This window comes from Chaetodon trifascialis, chromosome 6, assembly GCF_039877785.1.
Source record: "Chaetodon trifascialis isolate fChaTrf1 chromosome 6, fChaTrf1.hap1, whole genome shotgun sequence".
NCBI classification, from domain to species: Eukaryota; Metazoa; Chordata; class Actinopteri; order Chaetodontiformes; family Chaetodontidae; genus Chaetodon; species Chaetodon trifascialis.
In genome coordinates this window covers 11,562,725-11,574,793 of record NC_092061.1, presented here as the reverse complement: position 1 = coordinate 11,574,793, position 12,069 = coordinate 11,562,725, and the positions used below count along the sequence as shown (strand labels likewise).

At 40.7% G+C, this 12,069-nt stretch overlaps 1 protein-coding gene across 4 annotated transcripts in view; it reads right to left on the bottom strand.

Moving 5' to 3' along the window:
• The window catches only part of grid2 (glutamate receptor, ionotropic, delta 2), a 478,994-nt gene that overhangs the window by 61,364 nt on the left and 405,561 nt on the right, over positions 1 to 12,069 (bottom strand). For all 4 annotated transcript variants that reach the window (XR_011602276.1, XM_070963684.1, XM_070963683.1 and 1 more), the window contains exon 12: positions 6,203 to 6,341. Coding sequence is in view for 3 of the 4 variants with exons in the window: in XM_070963684.1 (XP_070819785.1) it covers positions 6,203 to 6,341 (139 nt within the window). In the remaining variant the exon portion in view is untranslated. The remainder of the gene's footprint in view (positions 1 to 6,202; positions 6,342 to 12,069) is intronic.

Below are 12,069 nucleotides of genomic sequence, written 5' to 3'. Positions count from 1 at the left end.
TCAAGGCCCACAGATGTATACAGGTTGATGTCATTTGATTCACGTGATGGGGCTTGAGGAATCAGGGAAGCACACATCATGACTGACAGGAAGAGAACATGTACGTCTGTGTCAACAAAAACAAGGTCAGCAGCAATTCCCAAAGTTTTAAGGGTTCTAAAACACTGGAGTAGTGTGGACACGAGGTGTAAACGTAGCAAAAGTTATATGTTATGTATTATGTATTAGTGTGGATGCAGCTTTGCAGTGTGTTTGCATGAATGATTTAGCCTTTGTTAGTGTAATTTGCAGTGATATCTGATTGGACTGGAGAGGAGACCATCAAACAGTACACATGACACATTCACGACGCTGCCAGCTGCACAGTGGTTCATACAATCTCTTCTCCCATAAATGAATGATTTTATCTACAGTAAGCTCTCCATGGGCAAAATGTGGGGGTTGGTGATGACATGTAATTGACATGAAATGAAAACAGAAAAATTGGGATTGGCCATGACCAACAAATGTGAGAAAAATTGGGGTAGAAAGCAGTTTAGACAGCAGCACTCACTGAGTCCACAGTCGCACACTAACTAAACACACTTGATATCAACAATTACAGCATGAAAAAGGAGACACGAACAAAGAATTTTCAAAAAAGGACAAGTCAGTCTGTTTTGTAATTTTTTTCCTCTCCTCCCTTCTCTTCTACGCTACCCCTCACCCATAAATTGCCACCTCTGGGGGAATACACAAGCTATTGTTAATTATAACGCAACAGTGCTTGGGTTGCCTCTCAAAGAGTTTGGCCGCTGAGAAATGTAATGGAGAACCATTACAGGAACTAATTATGGTTTGTTTGTTAAATAGCTGCTACATGCCACCCATGGATTTGAGAGACACACATTTGTCAAAAATAAAACACATGCACACGCACACGCACACACACACACACACACACACACACACACACACACACACACACACACACACACAAAAGCACTCAACATATCCTGTTTAATGAGGAACAATGAGTGGAAGGTATCTTCTTTAATTTAGCTTTAATACACCCACAAAGCAGAGTTAACAATGGGCACAAATCTAAGTTGGCACTGTTCGCATTATTACAAGGCTGCTCCCTCAGACAAAAACACATGCACACACAGAATAACACATTAAGACTTTTTAAGGAAGGTCACAGCTCTTGCGGTTCCTCTCACTCTGTCATGCCCTCCTCAGCTATCTCTCTGACCCGCTATGAAAAAAGCAGCTTTGAAGATTTTAATGAACTTTGCTGTGAACATGAATCTTTTATTGGCGTCAATTAATCCTTGGCCTTAATAATCTCCCCTCTCCACCACTCCCCTGCGACTACATACGCCTGTCAGCACACTCTTTGGCCAGGATTTCCCCTTTGTGAATTGGTTTCACTGGGTAGTAACTCTGATCTTGTTATTTAATGGTGTGGGCATGTGCAGGAGAGTGAGACAGGGAGAAATGTGTCATGTCTTAAACCTGAGTTGAGGTTTTAAAAAAGAAAAAACGCATTAAAACTGGGTTTATAGTGATTTCATGGATCCTTTAAACACACTGATACGAATAGAATTTTGTTAAGGATGAAACAAGCCAAGAAGATAACAGAAGAAGATGCAAAGGGTATGTATGCTGACCTGACGTACCAGATGGTTTGTTACACAGAACCATCTGGGAAGTCATCCATGGAAACTGTTTGGAAAAGGGCAGGCACTTTAAAAAAAAAAAAAAAACTTGGCAGGTGATTGGATGAACCACCTGTCCATCCCCGTCTATCATGGGCTAACTTCAACTTCACTTCATCAGAGTAATGAATCATGTAACTTAGCCGGAGAGCAAAGCTCTTGCCGGTGCCTGTCGGGAGAAGAGCGGAAACATACTTTCCATGAAGAAAAGCCTTCAGTGCCGTTTTTTCCTCTTCATTCAAAGAAGAAATACTCTGGAGTTCTGACACAACTGATGCTATAGCAGAATCACCGCTAACCTTATTAGGAGCATCCATTGTTGTTTTCAAACAAACAGTAGCTTCTCTTGCTGTCAACGCACCTAAACCGTGCCCACTGGTGGCTGCTAGCAGTTCCTCACAGGGTGCCGACTGATCCAGCCCACTGTGGTTCAGCCACACACACATGGCAAGCCTGGCAAGATGAATTCGGGCTAGCGGGATCTCGTGTGATCTTGCAAATCCAGCTGCCTCCCGAGGTAATTTGCATGCAGGATGGAGCCAAATGTCCAGTGTATTCCACAGCGATTGAAACTGTACTGCAGCTTCGGTCAAAATGAGATGCAGAACTGGTTTGATTCACCTCTATCTAAGGAGACAGCTCAAACTCCGCAAAAAGCTTGACAACAAAAACATATTTAAAAATTTATGAGGGGAATTGCGTTCTGCAGGTTTCAAAACCGAACAGTGTTTTTCCAAAATACTCACAATATATGTGAGGAAAAAAACAGAAATACAGTGCCCAATGTTCATCTTTACATAACTCCAAGATACAAAACATCCTTTAAAAGAGCTGGAATTTTGTTGACTTGAAAGGTGTTATAAAGAGCAGCCCCTGCTGTGGCTAAAAAGAATTGGTTTGATGTTTACTGCATATGACCAACTGTATTTCTATGGAAATACAGAGGAACGTCATGCCATTTAAAGAGGAACACTTAGAGAAAAAGTAGACAAAAAGGAAGAGAGGTGTTTACAATAATTCATTTTAATCAAACCACATTAACTCTGTCCGGATTTTAATTTAAAAAACACTGTCACTGTTGTCCCCAGATTGATTACTCTGTGTGCGTTATAGAGATATGTGTAAGAATTATGTACTTAATGTGTTTTTGGGTGTTTTGTGTTAATCAAGTGTGTGTGTGTGTGTGTGTGTGTGTGTGTGTGTGTGTGTGTGTGTGCGCACGCGCTCATTTTGCAACCAATTATATTCCCCCTAAGCAGCTCAATGAGCAAGTAAATGGAGTGAAGAGCAGCTGAATGTATCCTATGACAAATAGTAAGTATGTATGTGTATGGGTGTACGTGTTTGTACGTGTGTGTATGTGTATGTGTATGTGTATGTGTATGTGTATGTGTATGTGTATGTGTATGTGTATGTGTATGTGTGTGTGAGAGAGAGAGTGAGAGAGAGAGAGAGAGAGAGAGAGAGAGAGAGGGAAAGCGTGTTAATCAGTATATACAGCATGTGTGTGCATATATGTGATCGTCTGGTCAGCTGAAGTGGTGGTGAAATGCTTTTATGAAAGAAAACTTTGCGAAGCTAAAAACTGTGTAAACTATAATGGAACATTGTGTATGGCTTAGTGGTTGTTTTGAGCTGATTTTGTTTTTTTTCATTTTTTTGCTGGAATGACTTGTGCTGCTATGCCACTTTGGCTCTTAAAAAATAGGCTTACAGACAAATTATTCGTATTTAGGAAAGTCAAAGGGCGGGATTTTTTTTTTTTTCCATGGTTAAAATGCAAAGATGATCGTGGCTCTTCAGTAGAGAAATTGATTGAGTAAAGCTAGCGGAGCCTTGATCAGTTCATTGTCCTTAACAAATGGCGTTTGACAGTGCTGCAGACAGCTGTGCAACCTTGAAGCAGAACTATGCACAACAACTATAACAACAACTGAACAGGGAGCAGACGAGCTAAACTCCAAAGCTGCTTATATTTGTATTATCTGTACATTTTTGAGGAGTTGGGAACCTGCCTGTTTTCTTTGTATGTGTCATATAATTAAAGCATTAGTAAGATTTTATTACTGATTGTTAGCTATAACGCATTGTCATTATGAAGTAATGTCATTATGTGTTGTTTACAGTTATCCAGTTGAGATGTATGTTTATTCTGTGCTTACTTGTGCATCTCTTCAGTGAAAATGTCTACTGCTGCCAACACAGACACTGCTGTAATGTTCCCTTTCGCACCAACAGGGGGCAATAAAGTGACAGTGTCACAGCAAATCTTGGCTTCATGACTTGCGAGGCTTTACCAAATGAGCTGCTGCCAGTATGACCAGTGGGACCACTCTGCTGTCTCAGCTGAACACAGGGATGCAACATGTGTGCACACACAGACTTCTGGGTGACATTGGAAGCAGAAAAGGAAGGTTTTTATCCTCAATCCATCTTTCAATCTTCCCACCCTGACCAGTTTTTCCGCTCCATCTATTTCCTCTCTTTACAGATGCCACCATTTTCTCACTTTTTTAACCACTTCAAAATCCATTTCTCATTCGGACTCATCACCACGCGGCACAACCTTCCCTTCTCTCCTTTATGTCATGCTTCTCTCCCCTTTTTCCCCTCAATCCGTCTCATCTTTTCCTCCATGCCATTCCTCTCTTCATTTCCACTTTATAATGTTTATACCGTTTTGTCTCTCTCTTTGTATCTTGTTCCCTTGCTCCCTCTCTTTGCCACTCTCCGCTGCCATCCCTCACTGTTTTCCTAAAGGATTCACACTGAAATTGAGGGAAAACATCCAAGCGTGAAATAGTCCAGAGAGGGTTCTGAACGCTCACTTGTTATTTCATTTCCAGGATGAAACAAGGGCATTAATACTTAAAAACCCTGTCTGTCTTGACGGCTCACTGAGACAGCAATGCCTCCATCCTTCCCCGGCCCTCTCTGCCTTTCCTGTCCTTGCATTTGCTTGCTTGCTCTTTTCTGTACTTAACAAATTCACTGTCCCAGTCACCCACTCACAAAACCCCCTCACTCTGTCTGCGTAACATGTTTTTCAAGTATTTATCAGATAGAAGTGAACACTAATCACAACATCCCAGTCTTTTTTTGATGCTGGGCTGCTCTTCATCTCATCTCACATTAACGTGTTGTTATGCTCTACAATTACTCTCAGTTTATTTGGGTGTGTTCCTGCTCAGCACCCACCCCACCACCCATCTTTGAAGGCCCAGGGCCATGCTGCTGTTTAGGGGATAATTATGCCACTAATGACCCCAGAAGAGTCAACACATGAAAGATAATGCATTAAAATTTATGGAAATCCTTAATTAGCTCAATGGATGCTGAATGAGGCGGTAAACTGAGTGGCACTCATTAATGGCAGCAAATTTAAGCAAAAAAAGAAAGGATAGAGAAAGGAAAATAATAAAAGCGCTTCTCTTTAAATATCTTCCAAGGGACGAGACAGAAGGACTAAAGGAATAAAGGAAATAAAAAAGAGTGGAGACAAAAGTAAAGGGAAAAGGAGGAGCTCTGCCAAAGACGCAGAGAGACAAACTGACAGAAACAAATTAAGAGACAGATAGTGATGAGATTTAGAGAAATAAATGTTGTTTATTCCAAAGCCAAGCACAATTAACTGTGGCACTGCCGGGCATAGCGGATGCTTCGGCATGCTGATTAGTCCAATGAGAGATGAGCGTTTCCTAGTGCCACCAGGAGAGAAGCAGGCAAACATATTATCACAAGGATAGATAAACAGAGGGCACCGAGCTTAGGGAAATAATGTGTGTGTTACAGCGTGTGTGTGCATGTGTGTGTGTGTGTCATGTTTCCATCACTTTTGGAGACATAACATGGACTCACATTCATTTCCTGGAGACCATTACCACTACCACTACCTGCCTAAGCCTAAGCCTTACCCTAACAGTAACTAATCTTCACCCTAAAATGTAATGATTTACATTATCGGGACTTGAGTTCTGTCCCCATAAGGAAGGCGAGTCCCCACAATATGACTGTGTACATAAATGGCCACACACAGACTTGAGTCAGATAGGAAATTATTATTCTATAGTGGTGTGAAGGAGAGGGAGGTGCGAAAAGGATGGACAGAGGGGAAGGAAAGGATACGGAAGAGAGTGTGTGTGTGTGTGTGTGTGTGTGTGTGTGTGTGTGTGTGTGTGTGTGTGTGTGTGTGTGTGTGTGTGTGTGTGTGTGTGTATGTGTGTGTGTATGTGTGTGCATAACTGCATGCATACATACTTTTGATTCCTGGGCTTAGATTCCTTTGCATTATGGATTGTGCATATGTGATGCGCGCCTTTAAATTGTAACTAAACATAATAAATATTAATGATACGTAAAAGTTCACAGATGGCAGTTCTTGTATCACAACACTGATAGTATAATTAGTTTCAGAACTTATAGAAATTGAAGGTGTAGAGGCAGATCTTAAAGCCAGCATGGTTACCACTGACAACAGGGGACAAAATCAGTTGGCTACTTACTGTATGGAGTTTTCTATGCGTGTGATGGTGAGGAAGGCTGCTAGATTGGCAGTATACGAGGAGATGACAATAAGAGCAAACATCCACCAAACTCCCATCATCATCCTCGTAGCTAGAGTGGTGTAGGGCACCTCTCCACCTTGGCAAAAAGAAAGAAAGAACAGAAAAACAAGGAAAGTTAAAACCCACAGACACAGAGAAAAGGTGTCACATCAACACATAGAAGCAACTCTGCTGCAGGAGGAAAAGCTGTTGAAACAGGAAAGCACATCCTGAAAGATTATGTCTGGATTAACAGATCTGATCTCATGCTTTGGCAGAGATCTGATCTTCACATTGCAGCATAAAGCGGGAGAAACTACAGAGGATTGAATCTATGCTCTTTTAAAAAGACATCAAAAGAGCACATCTTTGCTATGTCTTTGGTATATGATGATATTTATATACTGAGGCAAAGGTGGCCTGTGTAAGCTCTCTTTAACTCTGTGGAAATCCCAAAAGCCTTCATGAGCAATCATTATCAAATCACCAGGAGGCACAACTGTTCGGGACACGAGTTAAAAAATGTAGACTGCTATTGCAATAAATAATAAAATCATCTTCAAGCGCAATCAATCTGAAAAGGATGTGTGTGTGTGTGTGTGTGTGTATATGCATATTCTTTTTTTTAATCAGGAAGGACAAGTGAATGAAGTAAAGATAATTGTTTATGACAGATGATACGTGATAATTAAGTCTTATCAGAAAGTCTTTCGCTCTTAGACTCCACAGGGAGATTTTCTAATCGAGGGCATTGCCCTCAGCAGCAGCAAGATAAATCCCCCTGTGGAGTCCAGTCACTGGTAGTGGTGGTGGATGGCGCCTCTGTCGACTGATGAGGATGATGGAATGAGGCAGAGAGAGAGAGAATCTTATTCAAAAAGATGGCAGTAAGATGATAGGCTAACGGTGGCAGTGTGTCGCTGTGCTACTGGATAAATGTGACCAGCTGATGAGAACAGCTGATATGTCAATTGACGTCCACGGACGATGACAGCAAAGAAATTAAGAGTGCGCATGTGCGAGAGGAGTGAACGTAGGATGAGCCCTCAAATGTGGGTATCAAACACTTGTGACAAAGACATGTCATGGAGGCAGGACATATGCACTGAGCAATAAACGTCAGTGGCAATTTAATAATCATTAATTACACCAAACATCATCTGCATTGTACACCACTGTGGGAAAAAAAATCCACATAGGATACATTGGATAATATATATACACCGATACCAATACATCTGTGATAGACCAAATATCAGTCAGGCTCTAAATACTTGTTAGGTCTTCCCATTAGGATTTAATACTGCCTGGAGGACATTTCAATGAAAAGTGGCATGTCCGTCTTCAAATATAAAACCTCCTTATCCCCCCTTGTGTTAAAAACAGCTTTTGCGGCCTTGTGCTCTGAAAGCTTGCTGTGCTACAGTAAAGAGCTGACTGCCTTGGATTTGTGTGAGCTTCAAAAATGGCTGTCACTCTAACCCTCACAGAAACAGGATCTGTTTATTTGTACTGTACATTAACCACAAAAGAAATAGCACACATTTATCTATGGCTTTTCCATTGTGCTCAGGTAGATTGTGGGCTAGCCTTTCTACTCATACACAACCTCACATGCATTTATGCAAGCTTACTGACAATCATGCATGCACACATTTAGGTATGCATGCCAAATACACACAGATGCACTGAGCAGTGATTGATTTGCAGCCACTGAGATTGTTCATATGTTTACTGAAGCCTGTTAGAAAGTGGTCTCATTCATCCTTGTGGCGGGGGATCACTGTTATGTCTGCTCAGACCAATAGATGCTCTCCTTGCTCCCACTTCCTCCAGCTCAGACTCAATAATATATGTGACACCCACGTAATCCCATGTTCCCTTTATCTTCACCCTTTTCACTTTCTTCACTGTATTCTTGTGCTTTCCATCTTCCTTTCAGGCCCTTTCTGCATCGCTTATAGCATTTGATGTAATTCAAATTTCTTATCTCTCTCACTCTCTCTTGGTGGGTTTACTTTCTGAGGCAATACATTTGTTGTTGACATCAGGTTTTACCACAAGCCCGAAGGCAGAATAATGTGTAGTACTGTACTCTACATTCAACTCAAATAATCCCTGTAAATGTTTGCTTGTGTCTTATTCTCCCATATGTCCGTTTATGCTGTATGCTTTTATGCAGAATTACATGAGATATTGAGTTCTGTTATATGTTTTAAAATGTGTTGATCTTTTATGGTTCTTTCAGTATTTTCCCTGCAGAGAGTCACATATACAGTACCATGGTTATGAAATCATTCTTTTTGTTTCATCTGGCATTTATTCTATCAGGTATCCTAAATGAGATTGACATCTCTCTTTGAAGGCAGATCAGAAAAGAACAGTGGAACAAGTCAAATCCAGATTAAAAAAATTACACAATACAAAAGTGCAATTTCTAAACTGTGACTCACTTCACCCTTTTCTCTTCATTTCTCATTAAAAATGCCATTCAAGCTTTCACAAAGTTATGCAAGTACTCAAATACATAGAATATAAGACAAAGTATCTGTTTTTGCATCAGATAGTTTTCAGAGAAAGACTATCTACAATACCTGCCTATCAATTATAATATAATAAATATGTAAATAACATTTTTGATAAAGTTCATGCAGTTAAGTATTCATGAGAAATAATTGCAGATTTAGTGGTGGGAAGATGAATTGAATTTTTGCCAAGGATGAATGCAACCAGCAGGCACAGATGCTTTTTCTCATAACGTGGTCTGCCAAAAACGTCCAAATATATGCCAAACCGTGACTGCACTATCTTGGACTTCAATAGCTTCTAAAATATGACCTTTGTGAATCATTCCACCCGCAGAAGGTATTTGGGGATTTTGGGTTTCATACTGGCAATATCCATGGAGGACCAATTTAGTTACCAGAATAAACCTATTGTCAGGTCTCAGAACTATTTTCATGTTGATTTCTGGCTGCACAAGTGAGTTTTATAAAATATTCAATACAGTTGGGAAAATGACTGCTGTGTTCCGGCATCTGAATGTCCCAAAACTTGATGGTGGGCAGACTTCTGTCAAGTTCTTTTAGATGTTTTATAGTTCTCTCTGTCCCTGGACAATGTGTAAATCAAATCAAGATAAACTACAACAGACTTTTTGAAAAGGTCATTTTATTTCCTGCTCTAAATACGTGTGCGTGCATGTGTGAGAGAGAAAGAGAGAGAGAGAGAAAGAGAGGGAGAGAGGTACGTCTTTGTAAGATATTGTATTAACTCAGATTTATGAAGCTCAGTAAAACTGAACAGTGAGAGGTGGGCTGAGAAGTCCCTTAACATGATTTATTTAAAAACTGCTCTGGCATTGATTTTAAAGGTGCCAAAATGTCAGATCTTCTCTCCCACTTCCTTCCCATGGACATAGACATCAGCTCTTAAAATGTTGTAAAATAGTGAGGTGTACAATAGTTGAGGTTCCTGACATGCTGTCAGGGTCTGTCTCACTCTATGACCTTGTTAGTGAAGAAAAAGCGTGTGTGGTTTCATGGTACTTACTTACACTGTGTTGTATAATATTGTGACACTAAAATTTTCAGATGGTTTATTTCCCTATGGTTGACAGCGTTACCATGGCGACGTTAACTGCTGGAGAGTTCATGTTACACTGATACACAATTTCTAAAAAAAAAAAAAAAAAACAGCTTAAACGTAGGTGTCAGAATATGTCTGAGTCAGACCTTTGAGTGATAAGCCCCTGGTCAATATGAAGAATCCTTCATATTGTGCATGATCAAAACCATCTTTCACATAGAGGAAAACACCCAGATGGATGTGAACATTGAGGGAGAACACAGGCAGTCAGTGAATCCTTCAAGTTGGTGAGCAATTGAGTCGTGTCGTGTGGTTGTGAACAGGATGCAAGTATGTATAAATACCTTCCATATCTTTTCAGAAAAAGACATCTCTCAGTCTGTGACTAAGCAGCCCTCTAAAGGCCATGCTGCTGATTGCACACAACCTCAATATAGTCTCAACTCAGAATACTCACAAAGTTTCAGCTTAGAGAGCAACCTTTCCATCCACTAAAAGGTGATCAGAATGCACTGTGGGAATAACTGATTTTCTATATGGGTCCCTTCAATGAGGCTAATCAGGACTATTACTGATAGCTATGCAGTGACTCCTCTCTGTAGGACTTAGAACAAAGGTGCTTCTCTTCAAGGCACCTTTCAAGTTTTCCTATGGCTGTTCCTGTCAAAGGTAAGTGAGTGTACGTGTGTCCGCTGGCTTGCATGTGTGTATACATTTGCAAATTCCAGAGGAGGCATAGCTCGTATGAAGTAGCTTTTGTGGATGCAAGCTCAGCAGCTTCAAAGGCACCCTATTGTGTCCCCTCAATGTAGCTCTCCATTCTTACCACCATGTCTCTCCTGCCTCCCTTCTCATTCTCCGCTGTGTTTCTCTGTGGCTGCGGACAAACAGCATTTCACTTATTTCTTCCTGCTCTAACTGGAGAAGCAAAATCACAAAAAATGGAAATTACACGTGATCTTTGGCAGCTAAACATTTTGCAAATCACGTTCAACATTTATTTTTCCCGACTTCAAGGTCGCCACTGTTCTTCATTTGTTTCGCTATTGTTAGCGGGCCCTAATTGCTGGCTTACTTCCTGTCTACCTTCTTTGATCGACAGAGTGACTGGATCGCTGGATGTCGACAGAACTGATTGGTTGATTAGATAGCTGGCTGGCTGGCTGGCCAGCTGCCTGGTCCCTTGGCTATGACACTGAGTAACTGATTGACTTGCTACATTGCCGGCCTCTAAGCTGGCCGACAGACCTGCTTTCTCATCTCGAGCCTCATGGCGCTGCTGCTTTCTCTCTACCTCTTCCAATGTCATCATCCCATTTTCTGATCATCTGAAATTATTGTACAATGATCTTTTAAGGAAATTTTTATTTCCTCCAATAGTGAGCTGCACTTTTTCCTTTTTAATGCTAATTATTAGATGATCTTTACTTAAAACCTTCGGGAAGCATATTGCTGCATTTCACATACAGTTCTATAAAATCTGATAGCTGCCCCTTACCACGACACAGGCTGCAGTCTCCCACTCGCTGCTACTAAGAAGTTTGGCTGGTAATTAGTAATTCCACCTCTCTCTGTCTTTATTAAAAGATGCTCTCAGAAACTCCCTCAGCCTCTGGTTTTATTCTCATCTCCTATCTTCCTTGTTTTTGGCTCATGGAAAGATAATCAGGAATACTTAGAACAAATGACTAATTGAATCCAAAAGAAAAAAAGAGAAAAAAAAAATCCTAATTAGTTTTAATGAAATATTGGAGTGTACATCACTTGTTTCAATCAAATCACCACAATATAGGTATCAAAGTATTGTGGTTCAAAGGATAAAACTGTATTACTGAATTCACTTCCTTTCTCAGATTGTAAGTGATGCTACATCGTTAAAACATCTGGCTGGCAGTCAAATAGGATAATGTACACACACACACACACACACACACACACACACACACACACACACACACACACACACACACACTTACTGTATTTAGAAGCTGCCCTAATATCTATATAATAACATCAAGGTCTCAGATATATGAGAGCACAGGACACAGCCCTCTTCCCTCAGTCTTGAGACAAACTAATTAGCGAGCATTGGGCCTTGATCCTCAGTGTATATGAGTGACTCAAAGGTCAAGACATTTTGCTCACAAGGTGCGACTTCTCTAATTTGAATGTGCGATGTTACCCTTTACTGTATGCTGCCCCACACTAGAGGATGACAATAATGGGTTAATAATTTG